Genomic DNA, 24,217 nt, shown 5'->3' on the forward strand with positions numbered 1-24,217 from the left:
GAAAAGAATGCTCATGCACTTTTTATTATTTACGGGCATGTTGTGGGTGTCACGTGAACACTCATGACACATAAGGGTAAGTGAGGGTGAAGAAGGTGAGACGCTATGGGGTGCCGTTTGTAAATCTGCAAGGTTACATTTTAAAATCAATATTTTTGGATATATAGTGTGTTTTAGGAGAGAAAAAAATGTCTTGTTTTTCATATGGATATTTTCACCTTTTAAATGAATGTATTTACAAATGTTACATTTACTAACTAATTACTTAGTTAGCAAGTTGAATATTTAATTTTAAGCTAAATGTTTATTTCAAACAAAATATTTAGGTTTTCTAACTAAATATTTAGTTATTAACTCACTTTTTTTGTTACAAAGCTTAAATATTTAGTTAAAAAATGTTTTCATGAATTTAAATATATTTTGTTTGTATTATTTCATTTAAAAATACATAGTTAGCCTAAAATTAAATATTTAGCTTGAATTTAATTTTGAGGTAACTATGTATTTTTAAGTTGGAACTAGTTTTTAACAAAATATTTCGTTTTTTTTTTTTTTTTTGCTAAATATTTAATAACAATTTAGTTACAAAATGTATATATATATTTAGTTTTAAAAATATTTAGCTTACAATTAAATATTTAGAACCAAGCCATTTTTGGGGGGCTTTTAACTAAATGTTTCCAGTGGCAGAAAGGCAGCAGCGTAATAATTGACTGATAGGAGGGTCTACTAGGTCCCCAAATTTCTAGACCCAATCCCCCCACCCCGCTACTGTGCTGCTGTCCTACATCGTACGGTAGCAGCGCGGGCGCTCGACCAGGGCTGTTGACATGAGCCAGAGGCCCAATGATGACCGGACAACAATCTGGCTGCGGGTGGGCCACTTTTCCCCACACTGAGGACCACGGGGAGCTGCTACATTCATGACCACATTGACAGTTTTATGAAAAAAATCAAACGACAGCTGATGTTGAAGATTCATTGGTGCCTCCCTCTCACACGGTGGCAGCTGTACTGTGACCGGAGCTTTAATGTGCCGAGGTGGGATCGTTCACATTTATATGGGATTAAACGAGGGTGTAAAAACCTAATCATAATTCAAACAGTAAACAACACTATGCTCCACAGCAGAAGAAAAACATGGACGTTCAGACTGAATCGCTGTAGAAATGTGAACGTAGGCCGAGGAGAAGATCCGTCTTCCAGTTGCAGTATGGATTTGCTGATGTAAGAGGATCAAATTAAGTCTGTGTTAAAGTTCTACATTAGAGTTTGTTATTTTTTTCTTCTGTGTAAGAATATTTTACATTCTGACAAAATTGTTTCTTACTCTAATTATTTATTTATAAAAAAGTGTTACCAAAATATCCCATAAAATGTCTATCCTTAAAGGTTAAAGGTCAGTTCATAGCAAAGATTATTTGATTTTTTAGCCTCACTTTGAGCTCGTACATCTGCTATTATTCTGATGCTTCAACAACTGGAAAACATGAAAAACGAGGAAAAGACAGAAATAAAAAAGGGGGTAAAAGGACAACCAGATAAGACAATGACACCGAAATTTTGGAGAGGAGAATGTGGAGGAGTGAAAGAAAAGCAGGACGAGGGTCAGCTGGAGTGGGCGGGACAACGAGAAAAAAAATCAATATCTAAAGTAAGACAGAGTCCAAGTGTGTGGGAGGCATTAAAAAGAAAAAGCATTTTGGAGCAAAACGATCTTCTGGCTGCAGCAGAAAGCGTTGGAATGGATGAAGCTCCACGTCGTTCTTTGAGGGACATGTGATCATCATAAAATCTGCATTTATCTTGTTTACTGACGGATTGTTGGTTTGACCATTTTGTGTTCAAAACTCCCACGTTTGGGCATCACTGGTTTTTAAGTCTGGTTTCTGCCTCTAACTAAAACATGCGTTCTCCCTGAATGTGCTGAAAGGTATGGATGATGGAAGACTTTTAAAAACAATCAGAAATTCATAATTATGGTTTGTGCCCAATTGGAAGTATATGAAACCAAGTCTATCAAATATCGGAATAGAGCTGTGAAGCAAAAGCCTGGAGCAAGATACACCAGATTTGCTCCACTTTGACATTTCATACCTAGCCTGTTCAACTGTGAGTTCATGCGCTACAATCCAATTAATACATTTAAATTAATCTGGTCACTTATTACAGACAGCTAAATGTTCATGCACACCCTGTTTTCTCTCAAATAACATATTGTCTTACAACCTGGTTGGAAGCCGATAAGAAAACTCTGAAACCCATAGAGTCACTTTACAAAAGGGCTGTGGATTGTTGCTCAGGCGGATATCCGATTCGAACCATAATTCTTACTTTTTAATATAATGTTTGTTGCTATGTGTATGCTTTTTCTACTGTATGTATGAAAACTAAAATGACATGTGACAAATCCTTCTCATTTACACCTTTATTTAGAACAGGAGATCAGAATGAACATAACTGATAAAAACAAAGACTTAGTTGGAAAGAAATTGCGTTTTTTTTTCTTATTTTATTTTATTTTTTGTAAATCTTCTAGTTAAGTTCAGCAGTAACATAAACAACATAAGCATAAAAAAATCACAGCTGCTTTGATAAATGAACAACAAAACCTGAAAATGTACTTCACAGTTCTTCCATCTTTGAAGTTCTATAAGTTCGAATAAAAAAAGTCTTTCTTTTTTCCTACAGCAGAATCAGTTAATTCCCGTTGATTACATCTGCACTTCACTGCTGTGCAGCGCAGGGCGGGGCTGCGTTTCTCAGCTTTAGAATCTGCTGGAGTTTCATCAACTGTTGAAGATTTACCATAACCAAAATAATGTAAACAGAACTAAAGCTCTGGTTTTAAGGCTAATTCCTTTGGTTCAGAGTTTATATCAATGAGTGGAGCTCCGGTTTCATTTTTCGAACAGAAAAAAAAACTTTTGCTAGTTTTACTTTGAAAACCGGAAACTTGTTTACTTCTGGTGACAGTAGCGCTGCTCGTTCAGCTTTGTTTTAGTTCATAAACTTAAAATCCAATATTATTCTGCATTTCAGAGCAATAAATGCATCGTTCCCAGATAATATTTTACTCTACTCTATTATATTTTTAAAGATAGAGAATCAGCGATCTTGGACAACACGAATATTCATGCTGGAATTTTGCGGGAGCAGATCACAAGTATCTGAGCACCCGGATACTCATCACAGCCCTACCTTACAAACAGACGATAAAATACTGGATTAAAATATAGCACTGCGAAATCATCACTGTGCTAGTTACAAAATATGTAAACTGTTGAGTTGGGAAAATGTCATCATTTATTCAAACCTCTGTCTAATCTATAAAATAATTCACAGTTTGTTGTCGCCTCCTCTAAACCAGTTTATCAAAAAAAGGTCTTAAAGATTGACACAAGGGGGGCTACTCATGGACACTGCATAGTTCCTCGACGGAGAAGAACTTTAAGTCAGAGCGCCTTTTCAACAACAGCTGCACAGCAGTGGAACTCACAGCGTTAGAGAAGTCAGAATATAAGGACTGGCTTGAAATACAGCAAACTTGTCAACACTAAATGTCATTGTTTTGACTGAACATTTTACCACATTTTTGTGTAAATTTTAATGTTTTATAAAGTGTCCGTTTTTTTATGTGTATCTTCATAGATTTATTTTTATCGCTGTATTTCAGTGTATTTTCATTGTTTGTTTTTTTTGTTGTTTTGATGTTTTAGGTTGACATTTTAAACATCTGTCCAGGGACTACAGATGAAAAAATAGCCTCTGCCCTAATTCTGGGACATTGCTGCGATGCTTTTATGGCCTATACTTATATAGAACTTTTCTACCTTCCCTGAAGGCCCAAAGCGCTTTACAGTCACCGGCTTATTCACACACTGGTGGTGGCTCCACTGAAGAACACTGGCGCCAGCCTTCCACCAGAGGCCATTTAGGGTTCAATGTCTTGCCCAAGGACACTTCGACACAAGGATGAGGAAGGCAGGAATTGAACCCGCAATCTTTAAATCAGGAGTCGACCACTCTACCCCTGCACCACGGCCACTCTGGATTTACTGTGCACTGTACCTGAGAAATAGACCAATAAATACATAAATAAATCAGGCCAGGACAGTCTAATGTGAACACGTGTGCTAAAAGCGCATTCAAGAACTCACGCAGAGTCCCTGATTGGTCAAAGTTCAGATAACGTCCAAAGGTTGAGCCCAACTTTAAGCCTAGCATGAACGCCAGAGTTTTGAAGGAAGCTCAAAACACCACATATCAGCATGTTTATTCTTCCTTGAAAGTGGTCGCTTGAATGTACTCTATGTTCCAGAGACCAGTGTCAAGGTACCGTGAGAGTTTTCTCTTCCATGTTAAAGAGCAGATGTACACAAGACATCCATAGTCAATCTTTACCGAACTCTTGTGCTATCTTATGGGGTCCAGATGACCCAAGCCTTACATTGACGTGTTATCCATCCTATAACAAAGGTGGATGTAGGTGGACAGGATTTCATGTCTGCCTAAGACATATTTTCTGCAGAGCAGCGGCAGTTCATGAGAAATTCCTTTTTGAGTTGTGGGCAGTACCGTTAACCCCGCCCCCTTCTTCTTTTCATTATTGACAGCTCTGCTTTTTGCAATAGCTCACAGCCCCTCTACCCATAGACCATAAAAAAACAATGGACAGCTCAACCCCTCCAGTCATGTTCCAAACAGGAAGTACCCGCTAGTTCCAAGATGTCAAAATCCTGTAGACTTCCACTGAGAAATAGACAGTCATTTTATTTGTCACATTAACCATTTTTGATGTCATACATTCTTCTTAACATATTCTTGCTAATCTTACTGTTTTAAAATATTTTTTCTTCATCACAAGTTATTCAAGTTATAAACTGACCAATCAAAGGCCTCAGTATAAGCATGTAATGCCAGCTGGCCCCGCCTCCAACATTTGGTTGACAGATTTCTCTAATCTGCTTTCCATGGAAAGGGTGTGGACTTTCAACAAGCTCACTCATGATTGGTGAATGTAGTTACCCTAAAAACATGACTAAGAGCGACTTGGACCAATCACTGTCAACGAGTTACAAAATGGTGGCGGTCGTGTCAGGTGACGGCTTTGAGACCAGAAGTAAGGGAATTTTTATGGGTGGTGTCGACACCTCGCTATGTCCATTGTTTTTTATGGTCTATGCTCATACCACCAACTTAACATAGAAAAATGGCGAGCAATATTAGAGCTATTATCTGTAAAGTTTAGAGATTCCAGCTCAGAGAGGAAAACAAAGACGTTCATGGATCTATGTGTCTGCAAGTGGATGTATCAGAATGAAGCAGAGCAGGAAGCTTGTGACCTCCCCAGTGTATTTTCTATGTCACAAATATGATTTTTCTCAAACTGCATTTTTTTGTCTACTTCTGATTCAAAAAACAATTTGGATATTTAATATGCAGAAATGCAATCTTGACCTTAATTTTCTTTATATACATGTCCTCCATCATCAGAAAATGCGACAATAAAATGTTAAAAACATCAAATGTGCAAGTTTGGGTCTTAAGCTTTAATGTGGAGGTAGAAACTAAGCATTTGATTCTTCTCACTGCACTTTTCCAGTCATGAAGACTTATGTTCTATTGAACATGTAACTGTATTTTCATTTTCTTCGTAAAAAAGGAACAAATAAGCAGAACCAGAACAAAGCAAACAGAGCTGTTTCAGAACCTCAAGACTGAAAGTCAAACAAATAAGTGATTGTTTCTTTAAAAACATCACCCAAATCTGTTAAAACTTGAAAGGAATTTCCTGTTACATGTGCCGGATCGGTGTGTTGTGACAATGTGGGGGCACAAGTAGACAACCCGGTTGTGTCTGAACCAGGCCCCTGCCGGGCTTCATTAGGTCCAACCACACTGAGATGAATCGGCCCGCTGGTCTGGCTGTTCAGAGTCTTTGCAGGGTCACGGTTTTGCTTTCATCTATTATAGAGATGGTTTCAGCAAAGAAATAGATCAACTAATGCTGAATAAAAATACACCACTGAGGTCAGAACAGCAACAGCGGTTGAGGCTTTATTGGTTTCTGCAGCCAACCAATGTTTCCTCTGGACATTTAAATGTTTTTAACTGATTTTCAAACAGGAGTGCGCCTATGTGCTACAAATCCTGACGTTTTTTCACTTCCTTGCAGACTCAAAGATGCATTGGTGTGCACGTTCAGCATCTGTTGCAGCAGCTTCATTAAACAACCAGCAAGAACAAAAACCCTTTGTGTTGACCCCTCCAGCGGATACATCACCAAATTCATGACATAAAATGGGGCAAAAAAGTCTTTAGTCAGCCACCAACTTCTGCAACTTCACCAACTCGTGTGAGTTCTCCCACTTGATCTGTAATTTTCGTCATGTATACCTCAACTACAGGAGACAAAATGAGGGAAAAAAAATCCAGAAAATCACATTATCTGATTTTTTTATGATGGAAAATAAATATTTGGTCACCTACAAACAAGCCAGATCTTTGGTTCTCAGACCTGTAACTTCCTCTGTCCTCCACTTGTTACCTGTATTAATAACCCCTGTTTGAACTGATTATCTATAGAAAAGACTCCTGTCCACAACCTCAAAAAGTCACACTTTATAAACTCCTCTGTGACCAAGACCAAAGAGCTGTCTAAGGACACCAGGAACAAAACTGTTGACCTGCACCAGCCTGGAAGACTAAATCTGCATTAGATGAACAGCTTGGTGTGAAGAAATCAGCTGTAGGAGCAGTTATTAGGAAATGGAAGACCTCAATAAATCCCTGTTGTGACAGTAAAATCTGCCCAACACAAGAAGCTCTCAGCCCACATCTGTTGGCTCAGCTGTTGGACAGGACAAGTTAAAAAAAAAAAAATGGAAATGGAAGACCTTTCCTAATCCAGCTGGGGCTCCCCTTAAGATCTCCCCCTGTGGGGTCAACATGATCACAAGAACGATGAGCAAAAGAGGAAGAGGATTGGGAGGATGTCCTATGATCAGATGAAACTAAAGAATAACTTTTTGGTAAGAACTGTTTGGAGGAGAAAGAATGCTGAGCTTCATCCAAAGAACGTCATACCTACAGTAAAGCACGGGGGTGGAAGCATCATGCTTTGGGGCTGTTTTTCAGCAAGGGACCAGAACGACTGATTTTTGTAAAGAAAAGAATGAATCTGTGGTCAGATTTAGAGTGAAAACTTCCTTCCATCAAGGGCATTGAAGATGAAATATATCTGGGTCTTTCTGCATGACAACCATCCCAAACACACTGCCCGGTAACGAAGGAGTGGCTTCATAAGAAGCATTTCAAGGTCCTGGAGTGACCGAGCCAGTCTCCAGATCTCAACCTCATAGAAAATCTTTGGAGGGAGTTGAAAGTCTGACAGCAGCAGCCCCAAAACATCACTGCTCTAGAGGAGATCTACATGGAGGAATTGACCAACACATCACTGCTGTAGAGGAGATCTGCATGGAGGAATGGGCCAAAACATCACTGCTCTAGAGGAGATCTGATGGAGGAATGGACCAAAACATCACTGCTCTAGAGGAGATCTACATAGAGGAATGGACCAAAACATCACTGCTCTAGAGGAGATCTACATGGAGGAATGGACCAAAACATCACTGCTCTAGAGGAGATCTGATGGAGGAATGGACCAAAACATCACTGCTCTAGAGGAGATCTGATGGAGGAATGGACCAAAATACCAGTTTATGAAGTTTGTGAAAACCTTGTAAAGAATTACAGAAAACATCTGACTGCTGTCATTGTTAACAAAAGGTTTATAACAAAGTGTTGAGGTGAACTTTTGTTTTTGACCAAATACTTATTTTTCATCAATACTTAAATATATTCTTTCAAAATCAGACAGTGTGATTTTCTGGAACTTTTTCCTCATTCTGTCTCTCATGAGAAAGACATCACAGACCTCTCTTCTTTTTACGTGGGAGAATTTGCACAATTGGTAGCTGACTAAATACTTTTTGCCCCACTGTAAAACAATGTTTATTATTCAGTCAACAGGAACTCATGTAACTGAAGGTTTCATATACTGAAATTAATAATCATCACTGTGTTCGACTGAAACATTTCCTCCTGTTACTTAGACAAGTGTAAAAACAATAAAACAAAAGGCCCAGAATTTACAGTTTGGAGCATAAATAAAACAAATCAGTGATTTTTAGAAATTCTAACCAAAGAAAGAATGAAACCAAGTAGGAGGAACAGAATTCAGCATCTAAAAGCCCCTTTTTCTTTTTTTCACACAATTTAGCACTTCTGGTTGTTAAGCTGCAAACACTTTTAAAGCTGTGAAAAAGTCTGAATGTGCTGAACAGAGAAGGTTGAATAAAAGTCTCAAATCCTCACTGTTTCAGGTTTTCATGTACCATAAATATAAATCAGAAAGTTTTTAATTTGGAAATATGTATTATTAATAATTCTCATGCATATTATTTTTTCCAAACTTTTTTGTAAAGCTATAACTTTAGAGAACTTTACATCTTGCTCAAATAAATCTTAAATTGCTAAAATCTTTTAAGTGAGGAATAGAAAGCAGGAGAATGCAGAGGCCAAAAACAGCCAAACATGTCGGTGGATGTGAGGAACAAAGACTCATTTTTACAGATGAAATAATTATATTCTAATTATTCTAAACATCAGCCACACTGTCACGCTGCCCTGAGGTGCATTTGCTTTCATGTAAAAGGGTTTTACTCAGACTATGGATATAGTTTGTCCCCCACAAGAACTTTCTTTAGTAAAATACTAAAATGTTTCATTTGAAAAAGTATTAATTAAAATATAATGTACTGGAAGTAACAGTTTGAATTCACATCATTACACATTTTCCCTAAAATAAATCATTTTATGGACATTTCAAGGCAATCTGTTCCAGTCATATTATGGAGAGAAATAACTATAACTCCGATTTGTGTGTGAGTAATTCTTAATTTATGCACACAATTCTTGATTTGTGCGTAACTTTGAATTTGTGTGTGCACAATTCTTGATTCGTAATGCTTACAGTACATTTTGTCCATAACTACGAAAATTATGAAAAATCAAAAAAACACAAGATACAATTTACACATGCACAAATTAAATAACTTGAAACTAACTACATACACAAATTTTAAAAAATTACCCACAAATTGCTTGTTACACACACACAAAACCTCAGTAACGTACAAATCTGGAGATTCGTCTGTAAGTGATGCGTTTAAATTCTACTAGAATGCTGGGTCATCAGAGTTTACTTGTCAGCCATTTTGAACTTAGATTGTGAATATCATCTGGTGATAACTTCACATTTTCCCACTTTCTTAAACAGATATGCCTGATAATTAATATAAAAAAGTCTAAAGAAGCATCTTTGAAATACTTATCTCTTTAAAGATAAAAGTATTTTCCAGAACTGACTGCTTCCTCTCTGCCTCCCTTCCCCTGACAGCGCCTCCAGCACCAGCCTTTCCCGAGCGCTAGTCACGTCACGGGGATAACAGACGGCGCCGGACCCTTCTAAACAGCCCCGGATTGGAGCGGTCCGCTTGGTTGTTCAGTTCAGCCCTCACTGCTCTGTGGGTGTTTAGAAGGACCTAAATGTAGTTTTGTGTCTGCGAATCATGCCTAATTTTTAAATATTTGTGCGTATAGCTAGTTTCAAACTGATTTCATTTAATTTCTGCATGTATAAACTGTGTTTTGTATTTTTTTTTTATTTTGTAATTTTTGTACTTATGCACAAAATGTATCATATGAGTTACAAATCAAGAATTACGCACGCACAAATCCAAAGTTACACACAAAGAGAATATTTTGCCCGCTAAAAATCAGTTTATAACTGTTGCCCAATAACTTCTAAATTCAGATATTTCTGACTCAAAAAGCAGAAGCTGAGGCCTTACCCAGCAGGTAGATTCGGTTTCCTATCAAGAAGGGCGTGGCTCCGTATCGGGGGGTGGGCATGGAGGCAAGCGGCTGCCATTGGTCCTTCTCTGCATCGTAAAGCCTGACCAGGGCCTGGGGGGCCGTGTCGGCTCCCATTCCCCCCAACGCATACACCTTCCCATCTGCAAACAGAAAAGAAAAACAACAGAAAAGTCACTAAAAGTTTCTCTCCTCTTGCAGCGTGACGAACAACTTTGCTCTCAGAATCATTAATAAATCATATGGGCTGAGTCACTTAAACACCTGCGAGCGGCTTCATCAGGTAATGCACTCCTTTGGTCCCGCCCTGTCTTACTTCCTAACCCCCCCCTGCAGCCATCAAACCTATCTGCAATATTTATGACCCACGTCCAGGAAAGTTCCCTGAATGAGGTTTTCACAAGGGCACAGAAAACATCCCAAACAGCTGCAGCGTCATTAGAACACAGGGAGAAGCCCAACAGAACTGCTGAGTCGGCAAACATCCAGCTTCTGAAGAAAAGCTGCAGGAGGGAACAAAGAGGAGCAAACGGGGTTAAAAAGGAAAAAGAACAGAGAAAGAGAGCAGAAGGTTTAGATTAGATTAAGAACCGATTTTCACTTTGAAAGCTGCAACGGGAATAAAAAAAAAAAAAACTGCTGAGAGTGAGAAAAGAACAAGACTGAGAGAAGGGACAGAGGTGAGTGGGGGGAGCATCACACTCACAGAGACAGATGACGGATCCTCAGAGCTGTGAGTTAAACTGTGAAGGAGAAAGCAATAATAAAGCTGTCCTTCTGAACGCAGCCAGTTATGACGGAGCAAATTCAATTTTTCTGGTGTACATAAAGTAAATGGTGCAGAAGGAGCGCTCCCAGAACGGGCAGGTTCACACCCGGGAGTCACATGCTTTTAGGGGAGGGAACATGCAGACGCAGCGGAAAAGAATTCAAGTTTGCCTCCATTTCTGAGAGCAGAACAGAATACTAATGTCTGGTTGGTGAGGGAGGTCACATGTTGAATGCAAAAAGGACTGAACAACCTCTATGTAGAAGTGACCCACCGTCTGTTAGAAGTCTAAATCGTGGCTATTTTGACATTTACACCATAGATATGCATTATGCATCCCATAATCATCGATTGGTAGAGGTCATAGAGGCACATCAGATAATCACGTCACGACCCCATCATGCCTTGTGCTTTGTAAACAAAGCTACTTTTCTTGAGGAAGGTTAGGGTAGTTAGATCCCTCTGGTCCCAGAAAGCCAAAATCTCAAAGACAGAGAAAACGATAAAACAGGTTGACTGATCGATTTGTGTTTGTATCTGATTTACAGAAATATAATAACTTTTCTCTTTTTTATTTTTATTTTGTGTCACTTGAGTGGCTCCAAATAAAAGAAACACATATGCAAAAGAGGATGGAAATATTTCAAAAAGTGAGTTTGTAAGTTTTGGTTATTGCATACTCATTTTGGCTCATCAATTTAGATAAAAAAACCTGGTTTAAAGGTTAACCTGAATTCTCTACCTGCACTTTTTACCTTTTTTTTAAATTATATTTCCAGATCTGTTTCCTCGGTGAGTTTTCAAGATGCATCTCTCAAATTAGAGATCATTACTGTTTGCTTTCCATTTTGTGGTCTAAATGTACTTATAAAATTTGAAATTTTAACAAAGTAAGATATCTGTAGAGAAATTTAGCCAAAAAATGTGATGTATTTCCTTGAAGCAGATGCTCAGTTGCAGAAAAACTGGGACTGTTCTAAACATTTACACTTTCTAAACCTCTTCAGAGCAAAAAACATAATAATCAATTTCTTTCCCTCAGCATCAGAGTCTGCTTATCTGGGAATAAACGGGGGGAAGAGGAAAAACCAAACCCAGAAGAGAGCTCGTATGCTGACTCTGAAACAATATTATTCTTTTTGAACAGGCTCTTTTGGGGACGTCAGCTTTTATGAAGCAATAAATCAAAGATTAACGACAGGCGGGAGCAAACAGAAAATTAAACTCACTGTGTTTTGTTTTGGGAATGCACCATATATTTATACACACATTGTTGTTTTCCTATACAAGCCCCAAAATGAAAAGCCATTGATTTCATCTTTCTAAAGAATACATTAATTCTTAGTTATTTTAACTTAGATGGAAGCATAAAAGCATAAATCAGTGGTATCATGACAAGCTCTGAGTTCATAAAACTCAAGAAAGGCTTTATAACACTAACAGTTTAACTAGTAAACACCAGGGGTCATTCCTTAAGCAAGTTAGTCACTCCAACACTGAAAAAGCCAAACTTTAGAATAAAACATGGGTGTCCAAAACCAGGCCTCGAGGGTCTGTGTCCAATATGTTGTGGCTGCATTAGATTTGTTTTTCTTTTTGTTCAGTGCTTTCATTTTGCATCAGAGTGGGACATCTGTGTGTTTGGTGGACCTTTGTTTGTCTGTCTGTCTCTGATCAGTTTCAGTTGCGGTGCTGAAAAGGCGTGGCTCGCTTTGTGTAGTTTAGCATTTGTTTGTCATTTGTTGTTTGACATTTAAAAGTGAAGCTGTAGGGGTGAACGGCCATTTTCTTTCATATATTTTCTCCTGTTTTTGTCAGTCTAGGGAGGTTAGCGTTTGTCATTCTTTTCCTTTTATTTTACAGGTAAGATTCTGTGATTAGATAGGTGAGAGGTCTTGTTTGTTATTTTGGCCTTTAGTTCACCCTGAAGGCTTTTGCCTCACATTTCAGTTATTGTCTGTTTTTTCTAGTAAATAAATGTGTTTTTTTTTAAGATATTCTATTGGCGTTTTTGTTAAAAAAATTGTTGCCCCAGATCCCCTAGACCAGGGGTTTGCAACCTGCAGCTGGTTGAAGAAAAATAAAATGATAGTAATTTGAAAAAAAGTTAGATTATCTAAGTATATACATTTATGGCTAAGGGGCATCTAGAAGTAAGATGAAATAGGTTTTTAAATCCCCGCTGACGTCACACGGCCTTGTTTTCTCAACACTTTGCTCAGAATGAATAGATTTCAAACAAGAGTCACCACAGATCTGAGGTATAACAAGATAAAATGTCATTTTTGTCTTTGGTTGTTTGAAATCTTTCAAAGGAGTGCATTGGCTCCACTGGGGTGATCCTGTCTGGCACATGGCGTCTTTTATTTTGAAAGGACTTCATACAAACTTCTGTCAAAAGTAAAATAAAAAAAAACAATTTCACATTTTTAGAAAAATCCCTGTTTCCCTTTACATTTTTGCTTTATTCCATTAAAAAAATCATATTTATCATAAGTTATTTATCATGAAGCAAAGCAGTATCAAATTTTCCTAAAGCATGCAAACCTTGCTGTAGACTTTTTGTTTTCACAGCTCAGTTCCTATAAATATCAATCTTGGTGTTATATTAATCCAACCAGGCACAAAATGCAACTACTAATTTCTGCTTTAAGATCCTGTTTACAACGGTTGGTACTTCTGTGTTTTAAAGCGAACGCTACCCACACACAGCTACCACATCCGAGTCCCTGATTGGTCAAAGTTCCGCGTTACAGTGATTAAGCGTGAAAAGGTTCAACCGGTTGAATTTTTAATGCCCAATTTGTATGTGTAGCCGGTAACCGTACTTGCACAGCTATGTGCAGTCACGAGTGTTCTGGTCACGGAAGTTCAAATTCCAGGTTTGTGCTCATTGCATAAACTTTTCATTGAAAGCAGCTGCTTGAACACGAGTCGACATAAGCACCTTCAACACCACCACATGGATGGTATTCCTAAAACAGCGTAGAGCGTGTTCTTGAACGTACCACACGCCTTAACAGTTTCCAACCACAATACTGTACTCATACTGAGAAATACACACATTTACCACCACAAAGATGGCTCAGCTTTTTCTTTACAATCATTTAAGTTAAACAAAATTTTCTGTGCATCAAATTTCTTACAGATTAAGAAGGTCTAAGGCAGTCCACATGGACTAAATTAAATACATTTAAATGTAACACATTAAAATAGGTTTTTCAGCCATGGACATGAATCAGTAAGTTTCATAGGGATAGCTAGAGAGTTACATATTTTTAAGCACAGACTAAATTGCCTTGATAAACGAATTTAAGATTATTTTTTCAAAACTTTTTACAATAAGAGAAACAACTTTCTTTTAAAATCAAATTACTGAGGGGATTATTTTGTCTTTGTCCGCGGGCTGGTAAACACAGCATGCTCGATTCAGGTGATGTTCTGGTTCACAGAACTTCAAATATACCAGATTATCAACTTCTGTTACGCTGAGAACATTTTGTTCCTTCGTCGGTTGTTTCTTTGTACAATGGTTTAAGAGATTACTCTGTGAAGATATTACAACTTCAAATAAAAGTAACATTTCTGAGAAAATGTGCCATTTAGGCTTGTTAAAAATGATATTTTTATGATTTTAATAAGAATCGTTATCAAACAAAATGATGTGGTGTTGTCGTGGTATTGGTATTTGTCAAAAGTTATGTACTGACACTAAGCCATACTTATACATAAAACAGGTAGTCATTCTAGTGAATTATTATAAAACAAACAAAAAAACCAATACAAGTAAATACATAATTTAACCACAATATAAAGCAAAAACTGGGACTTTCCCAAATTCTCAGTTTCATTGTTTCTACAAATACCTGATTTGTTAGTATTTGATTAAAAAAAAATGTTTTTCATTACTGTATATTATGAAAAATATATATATAAAACTTTCAAGCTAAAAAATTGCTCCCTTAAATCAGTCTGAAAGGTTAAAATAGAAGTGGTCTTAGACTCAAACCCTGAGGGACTCCTAAGGACTGATAATCCCACCCACTCAGAAGAGGTGACTGAAAATAAGCGGCGTGTGTTAAGATTCCTTTGGTAGAAATACATCAGAGCAGCTTTCAAGATCTCGTCTCATGTCATGCTATCAAATTATGCATGCCTGACTTGTTCTCTGGAGCTATATCGGGATGTGGGTGCATTCTGGTTCCAGAATGACATTAGGTAATCCAAACAAGCCCATTCTCCTCTAATTAGGGGAACTGTGCTCTGTTCTGTGCCTGTCACCCCAGGAGACTCCATGGCAACGATACTGTAATCTACAGTGTTATTATGGAGTGTCTGTTTGGCAGGTTGCTGAATAAAATCCATCAGCACTCAAAGTCAGACCTGTGAGTACGTCCCTGCAGTGAAATCATTAAGAAACGCCGGGGGGTCGGGGCGCATTCAGGTCAGAAATAAGCCGCGGTTAACATCCAGGTTGAAGAAAATGGCAGGAAAACATCCTTCAGCAAACGCTGTTGATGTCTCATTGATATTCTGCTGCTTGTCTGTAATCATCTCTTCACGTTTTTGTTTTTCTCACAGCTTTTTTCATCTTTTTTCTCCCATTTGATACAGTCGACAGCTCCAGCCATGCATCCCCTCTCTCTTTCCTTTCTTCTCTTGCCTTTCATTTCATCCTTTTATCCCATTCCCTCTCATCTCTTCTTTTTTTTTATTGGTGCTAATCCATTCGACCCCTCCGCCTTCCTCTTCCTGTTTCACTGTCACATATTTGCTCACTGTACAGCTGTGTGGATTTGGGTCAGACTTTTCAAGTCAAGCACAGATTTGTTGTAAAGTCTGAGAAACAAAGGCACCTGCCTTTCCCTCTCGTCACCTTCAACTGCTCAGAATGAAGCTCAAAAAACACAAATGTCTGAAGGTGGGGGGGTCCAAATCTGTCACTCCGTAAATGGATTCTGCTTCTATTTTCTAAGGATTTCAAAATCCTACCTCAAAGGAAAAAACAGTGGTTTGTGATAACCTGTTGGACTCCTCTCCTCCACTCACACAGGTTTACCGACTCGAACGGAGCAGATAAATCACTCCAGCTGTTCCACTATTTTTAGAGGCTGCCTGCTCCCGCCTCAGTCTGGATTAAAGACACTCGAAGCGGGAAAAGACGACAACAAAGTCGGAAGAAAGAGGGCAAGCAAAGAAGAGCCTGAAGGCGGCGGCTCAGGAGGATATTTTAAAACCTTTTAATATGCAATAAATCTGCTGGGAGGAACACATTTTACTGGAAAAGCTGCTGCATCCTTTTTTTATAAAGCTTCAGTTTGGGGGAATTTTTCTGCTTTTTACTTTCAACAGAGAAGCTTTCTCAGCGTTTTCCTCCATTTAGAGAAAAATAAAGTTGAAGTTCCACTTCTAACATCTTTTGATCTTTTGTAAAAAAGACAAAGAAACAGCAGTTATCTTTTGTCTACATCCACTTTAGCCAAAAACTTTATCCTTTTCACCTCTGAGTTGTTGGTGGAACAGTTGGCACAGAGTAAGCCCACCCCTGCTTCCTGACATCCATCCATTTACATCACGTGTGTCAGAGTCAAGGCCCGGGGGCCGGATCCGGCCCTCCGGGTAATTATATACGGCCCTCCAGGTTTTATTTTATCGTATTGTTATTAATGCCCCGATGTTATCTTGTGTTTATTTCTAACTTGTATAACTTTGACAAAATATATTTTTACAGAGAGTAAAACATTGAAAGTTATTTAAGGTTTAAGTTAATCTATTCCGGAATAATATTCCTGCCTTTTTATTATTCATAACTAAGTTACAAAGTTACAGTTTTAAAGTTTTAAAAATTGACATTCGGCTAGCTTTTTAGATAAGTTTTTGGCTATTATGGAGATTATTTCAGCTACATGCTAGCCGTTTGGCTAATTTGGACCTTTTTCAGTTTTTTAGGCTATTTTGAGGTTTAGCTATTTTTTCAGCTACACGCTTATCTAGGGTTTTTTTCCTAGGCTAATTTAGCATTTAGTTAATATTTTAGCTGGCTGTCAGCTTTAGCGTTTTCAGCTATCAATTTCAGCATCTTCAGCTATCAGCATTAATGTTCAGCGGCCAAATTCAACTTACAGTATTCACACTAGCATTATCACAGGTAACGCTATATATTATGCTCTGTATATTTTTATCTTTTTTTTCTCTCTCTTTTTTTTGCATGTTTGAAATAAACTATTCTATCTATCTAGTTCATAATTATGTTAAAAAGTTATACCGTAGTTTTAAAGTTTTAAAAATGCAGTTTTAGTGTTGAATAAATGTTTATCCTGTTTGACTCGTGACCTGTTTTGGACATTGGAGCTATCCAGCCGTACAGTTTTGATCCAGATTCCAGCTTAGAGGAAAACAAGGACATTTCTGGATCTATTTGTCTGCAAGTGGAGTCACCAGAATGGAGGGGAGCGGGGGGCTTGTGAACTAATATTTGCAGACTTTACATCACAAAAGTGCCTCTTTTCCACCAGCATTTTATGGTCTGCTCCCGATACACCACAATATGAATAAAGAAGAGTTCAGAAATGCAAATTTAAGCTAAAAATTTGTTCTTCATCATCAGAAAAATGCCACAAGAACATGTTAGAAACATCAAAAACACACATTTCCTTTGAGTGGGTCTGGTAAGGATGACCTTTAGGAAAAAAAATAAACATTAACTCAGTGATCCTTTAACTGTTAAAATTAAATAAAATAAACACTCCATAGAATAACTGTGGCTTCATTCCAACAGAATATACATGAACCTTTCTCTTCAGGAAGGCACTGCAAATGATCCACCTCCATTTAACCCAATCTTATGGATCATTTCCTGTGAACTTCTTTTCTCTCCACAAACTCCATCAGCCTACTATCTTCTTTGGTTGTCCTCTGAATCAGTGGTCCCCAACCTCTTTAAGGCCACAGACTGGTTTAATGTCACACAATATTTTCACAGATCGCTCTATATGCGGCTAAAGTTGACGTTTCTTTTTTTTTTTTTTTTTTTTTTGTTTTCCAAAAAAAAAAAAATCTTTAGAGATTTTACAAAAGATAAAGATTCAATAAAACAGAGTTGTGTATTCAAGAAGTTGTTTCTGATTTGTAAAAAAATAACAAGGGGTCCTTGTCATAGAATACAATTCTGACAGTAAAAACTTATTTTTAAAGGCAAAATGATTATTACTTTTTTGTTTTTATTAAGTTTAGGCTTTTCATTTAGCAGTCTCTTTAAAGATCCACTTTTTGTGTTTTTCATGTGTTTTTTTTTTGCATATTCTTGTCCCATTTTTTTCATAATGTTGGAAATGTGTGAAATAATCTACAACTAAAACTGCGCTTGTGAGTAAATATTTATTCAAACTATGATGGATCAGAACCAGATAAAAACCTGCAGTTTGAAAAAGGTTTGTGGAGCAGCATCTGTAATGGGAGGACCAAAGTCTCTGTTCCGCTCCAATTCTGAAGCGTCCACTCACAGACAAATAGATCCATGAACGTCTTCATTTTCCTCCTATGAGCTGGATTCTGGCTCTAAACTGTACAGCTGGATAGCTCTAATATTGCTCATCATTTTTATTGCACTGATAATGTTAGGTTGGGAATGTGAGGGGCTGTAAGCTAGTGGGAGTGAGTGTAAACAAAGGAATGCTGGGGAATTAATGCAGGGTTACTTACGCAAAACAACACAGTTTCTTTTTTTTGGCTAAAAACTGCGTAATTGTAATTAAAAAAAACACTGGGAAGTCCCATCCATTCATCCATGCACACATTCACATACTGATGCTGGCAGAGCGCCATGCACTATCCGAGTGTCCGCCCTGAGAATGGAAGTATGTGTGCGCGCCTGTGTCTGCAGCCCACCGCTCCCCCAGGGGATGGGTCAAATGCGGAGAAAAACTTTTTACAAATCTAGTCATCTTCGTATTGTAAAACCATTATTTAATTTATATTAACTTTAATTTATTTCAATAAGCACATTTATGTGTGTTTATGGTTAGCAATAGATGCTTGTTTCTAGAAAAAAAAGAGAAATTTGAATTAATGTTGTCATTCTGTCTGCATCTGTGTGTGTGTATATATATATTTGTTGTGCTGCTTTTTCTGTTACATTTGAGTCAAAAATTCACTGTTGTAAAATTATTTAGAATAAAATAGATCATCAAATGTGACAAAGAAGAATACTTATACTTGGAAGAAAGTTATTCCTTCAAATTCTATTTGAAAATAAAGCAAAAAGTTGTATTCATGTTGTTTTTTTACACCACTGTTTTTATAGATTATGTTCCCACTAAATCATTATAAATATTTATTTACTTTCTGACCCTTGTGTTGTTACAGGTATACCAAAATGGTCATGTTCACCTGTTATTGCTGCAATGACACTGCGTACTCGACCTCCCACCGCCACCTCTAAAGGGCACTCTGTTGGGCCTACTGAACACCCATCAATATCAAATCAATAACCTTTACACCTCCAGTCATTTACAGCGAAAAGAGGACTCCCTTTGTCGAAGCACACAGTGTTACAGGTACAGAATGAATGTCAAAGTAGTGATTTCTTTCTTTCTTTTCCAAAGCGTACAATCGAAGAGTTTCCTTTTCCTGTAGATTTATGACTGACTCAGGTTTTTCTCTCCAGAGGGGATTTTTTGGCCGTGACAGCCCAGCTGCCTCAACGTCGCCTCTGCAGCCCAAAATAGATGAAGTGTTTGGGTTTGGTTCTGTTCCCTCAAATAGATATGACCCTCATGATGAAGAGGGGCAAACTGGTGGGGGAACATGAGGGAATATCTGTGGCTGGTTTCACTGTTTGCTCAAAGATGAAGCCAATTTTTCTCTCAATAACAGGTCAGGGAGGAAATTGTATGAAATCAGACGATGCTGGAGGCCTGCAGGTTTCAACCGCAGAGCAGTCGATGGGAACGGTACAGTGGAGACATCAAAAACTGCAGGTGAGAGTGAATCAATGGTCCTGTCAAAGGCTTTGCCTGGAGACCGGATAATCAAAGTGCGTTAAAGTGCCTGGTTTTAGAGGTGGAAAGAAAAGCAGCAAGCTCAGCAGACTGATTTTAGAAAGCTAGCGTGGACATTAGTGAGACCTCTGCAGCTTCAGGCGTCTTCATGCAGCTGCACAGCAGCCGAGTCCATTTCCTCAGACACAGACGGATGAGGATCGCCAGCAACAGGGTCAGCTGTCCCTTCAGAGGTCAGGAACTGACACCGTTTTAAATACTGGGGCTGACATCAAACACACACTTTAATTTAAAAAAAAATGGTTTTGGTGTTTTTAACATGGTCTTGTTGCATTTTTCTGATTATGGAAGACATAAAGAAAATTAAGCTCAAAATTGCATTTCTGAGTTTTTTTTTTTTCTATTTTTCAAGTAACCATGAATCAGAAGCAGATTAAAAAATGCTGTTTAAAAAATAAATTAGATAGTTGTAAAATATTAAAAACAAAGGAAAACACATTGAATTGACTAAAACAAAGTATAATAAAGATGAGCTGAGGAATTTCAAAAAGAGCGTTGTCATGTTTTCTGTTACTCCCTAACCATATAAAAGTATCTGTATCATATTTGATACAAACATTTTCAGGACACCTACCTTGTAAGAATATTCAAAACTTTCCTACAAAAAACAATTGTATATGATTTGTCCAGGAGTGTCAAACTCAATTGCACAGAGGTCAAAAATCCAAAAAGCACCTTAGGTCAACAAGATAAACATTTACTGAACACTAAAACTACATTTTTATAACCATCAATTTTTAACATATTTATGAACTAGACATAAAGCATTACCTGTAATAATGCTAGTGTGAATGCTGTAAGCTAGTGCTGATAGCTGAAGATGCTGAAATTGATAGCTAAAAATGCTGAAGCTGATAGCCAGCTAAAATAAAACAAAAAAAAACAAAAAAAAAAAAACCTTAAGTTAGCCAAAACAGCTAGCATGTAGCTGGAAAATCGCTAAGCTTACAAAAATCTCAAAAACAGTTTTGGAAGGAAAATGTTTCGCTAGTTTTTAAAACTTTATGTTGTTTGTTAATTTTTTAACTGACTTCTAGCTGACTTGAAAGAATTCAAAACTAGTTAATATTATTTATATTACAGCTGCACCGTATTAAAAATGTGTGGATCTAATTGGAAACAGTGGTGTTTTTCCCTGGACACATATTTCAATATTTTTGCATCTTAAACTAATATTATTGTGAGCAAAAACTTACCAAATCACCCAATATATAACTTAAACTGTCTATATCACGTAACAAAATCAAGGCTGGGGACCGGATCCGGCCCCCCAGATAAGGGTATTATGTTATTATTAATTGTCCAATGTTATCTTGTAATATCCCAACTTTGATTTATTCTGTAAGATTATTCCTGTTTGTTTTTATTCATATTTATGTTAAAAAGTTACGCTTTAAAAGTTTAAAGAATTTTGTTTTTGTATGTGTTCAATAAGTGTCCTGTTCGGCCCACGATCAATTGAGTGTTTTGGATTTTGGCCTCCTGTGCAATTGAGCTTGACACTCCTGATCTAATTAAACATTATTTTGCAATTTTTTTTGGTTTTATCAAAGAGTTTAAAAAACATCTTTTTTTTTTTTCTTTCGTTCATGTTGTTTGCATTGTTACAATGAATCAGTATGTTTAAAAAGTGGCAATAACTCTGTAAAATTAAGATGTAATTTAGAATAGTTTCAAAAAGTTTACAAACAAAAGCCTAAATTGCAGATTAAAAGCACATGATCAACATTTTGTGACACTTTTTTTTTTACTAAAAGTGAAGTCAAAGAGCACAAAGCTTTTTGGGATGCGAAGTTTTTAGTAAATATTTTACATGGGCATAAGAAGACCGTTTTTAAAACATAAAAACTTCTGAAAGTATCATGAAAGGAACATCCTCATGTCAAAAATGCAAAATAATTATCACTAAAAATGTTTCTAAAAAACTTTTTAACTTTTGAGGTCATTTCATTTTTTTAAGCATTTTGAATTCTGTGAGTGTCATCTCCTACATCAACCCTTCAAGTGGAGAAAGGACGTCTGCATCACGTGAGAAGAATGAAGCTTAATGAGCCATGGGGCTGCCGGCGGAAACCGTAATTACGTTGAATCTCTGTCCCGGTGGCTCAGCAGCTGCTGGGGGGGCAGCAGGTGTGAAGCTGTCTCATGAATCCTCCAGTTCAAGAAGACATCAGAGAATCTGCAGTAATGCTGGAGGAGTTATAGACCTCATTGTGAGATGATTACAGAGGAACAATGTGAAAGAATGAGTAAATCAAACTGAAAGGTCAGCAACTAAAACGCCTTCTGATGGTTGATTATTTTAAAAAATAAAACCTTTCAGCCCAATGACAAACTGTTTTTATTTATTTATTTTTTTTAGCCAATCGACAAGAACAGGAGGCTGAAACGACCACACGTTCCAGATCATTACGCACATAGGATGTCGGCATCATAAACATTTTATTTTGTGAGCATATGGATGCCGTTGTGTCCAGGACTCTTTGGATCAGCCTCTAATACGGTCAGGTGAGCCAAACACAGGGAAACGATAAAATATGGTGTTCCACATTACTGAGTGTCACAGATTCAAGCAAATTGTGAAAAAAAGAACCTCTGCTGTTAAGAAGGGTAGAAAAAAAGGTTGTTTTAATAATGGTTGTTTAGCAAAACAAACTTAAAAGTAAAAAAAAGTGTAGAAAAAGTGTAATAAATATAAAAATAATGCACTTTTTTTTAAATATGATTGTAATCTTTGTCCGACTCAAACTCTAAATGAATTTACAACAATTCATGATGACTGTCATGAAACCCATCATTTGGTGAAAAAATATTCCTGCTTTTCAAACACAAATCAATGGGACCATTGTAGATGTGAAGAGTAAAATTAAAAGGAGGAAAAGTTTTCTTATTTAGTTTAATGTTTAGAGCCGGGTTCTGCAACTTAAGGCTCCGGAGGCACATGTGGCTCTCTTACCCCTCTATCCTGCTTTTTACCTCAATATTTATCTTTTACCCCTCTACTGAGGCTCTTAAAGAAGAAAAATGTTTTTTGTTTTAAAAAGTAACATTTTTCATGTTCATCAAGCAAAACAAAAGAATCAGATCAGTCCAACTTTATTCAACCCATTCACAAACAATTGAAGGAAATCCGGCTTCTGACTACATTACCCATAATGCTCCAACAACAACATCAAGTGGTGCAGCGTCATAGTTTGACATAGTTATACCAAAACATTTTGACAGATTTTAAAATGCTGTTTAGTACAGAAAATCACTTGAAGATCAGTCAGCACAACCTAAATGTGAGCAAGATTAAGGCTGATTGTACATAGTTGACAAATTCAAGGATTTTCAGAGCACCCTAGTCGTAGGAAAAAAAATAATTATTATCGATTATGATCCATAAAGGACTCTAAATTGGTTTATGAATTTTAAATAATTGAAAAATTCATATGATTTAAAGTAAAAGTTAGAAGCAGATCTAAACACGAAGCGTTTTTCACTCTGACGTGGCAGACCTTCCAGATGTCATCATCCGACCAGCTCTGACTTCACTTAAAGTGACTGTTTGGAAGCATTTTGGTTTCATAGTGTTGAGGGTCAATGGATAAAAGTCACACGGTGTTAAAGAGTCAAAGAGCATTTTAATAAAGCTGGTCTGATGATAAAACATAACTTTATCTTATTTAAGGTTGTTGAGTTCAGGGAACATTTTCCCTTTTGATGCTGTGAAAGATTTTTTGATTATCAAACAAAATATTTTTCATGTCAGAATTTTTATTTTCTTACTAAAACTGATCTGGTGTTTACCTAAAAATGCACTTGGGTGGAGAAAAGTGAGAAATATTGGTCTAGTGTCTTGTAGTAAAGAGAAACATTCCTAAAAAAAAAGAAAAATGCAGATCTGGGATGCACTGATAATTGTTTGTTGCCTACTGAATCGTAACTGAATCATTAGGTGCCTCAAGTCTCCCACCTCATGGTCCCAAAAATACAGTAAGGGTCATTTAGCTGAGTTTGTTCTGATTTGCAAATTGCTGATTAAAATGCATCAACTTAACCAGCAAAATTTAAACCCCCCCATAACTGCTGACAATACATTACAACATTTCCTGCATTTAGATGATCCTATAGTACAGGGTATCTTATTTTGAAAGGAAGTCGTTTCCCCCCTTTGCCAAAAGATAAAAAAACTATTAAATATTTTTTGAAAAACAGGCTAATTTCTCTAGATTTTTATGTTTTTCTTATGCCAAAAAAAACATTTATATTTATCATAATGGTAACAATAAGATAAATACAAATCAGTGTCTTGTTTTCTGAAGGGTGAAGTAAAGACTTTGTGGCTCTTATTAAGATGTGGTCAGTAAGAGATGGACCTGAATGTGTTGAGGGTTGACCCCTGTTCTAGAGTCAAAATCAGTTTTAGAAATATTTTATACATATCTTTACATTTGACTGTACGGAA

The 24,217-nt window shown here is 37.1% G+C and overlaps 1 protein-coding gene across 1 annotated transcript in view; it reads right to left on the reverse strand.

The window, feature by feature from the left end:
- Positions 1-24,217, reverse strand: part of LOC112158603 (kelch domain-containing protein 8B) — a 200,920-nt gene that overhangs the window by 55,200 nt on the left and 121,503 nt on the right. Inside the window, exon 3 of the mRNA XM_024292026.2 lies at positions 9,918-10,082. Coding sequence (XP_024147794.1) covers positions 9,918-10,082 — 165 coding nt within the window. The remainder of the gene's footprint in view (positions 1-9,917; positions 10,083-24,217) is intronic.

Source organism: Oryzias melastigma, linkage group LG7, assembly GCF_002922805.2.
Source record: "Oryzias melastigma strain HK-1 linkage group LG7, ASM292280v2, whole genome shotgun sequence".
Lineage (NCBI taxonomy): Eukaryota > Metazoa > Chordata > Actinopteri > Beloniformes > Adrianichthyidae > Oryzias > Oryzias melastigma.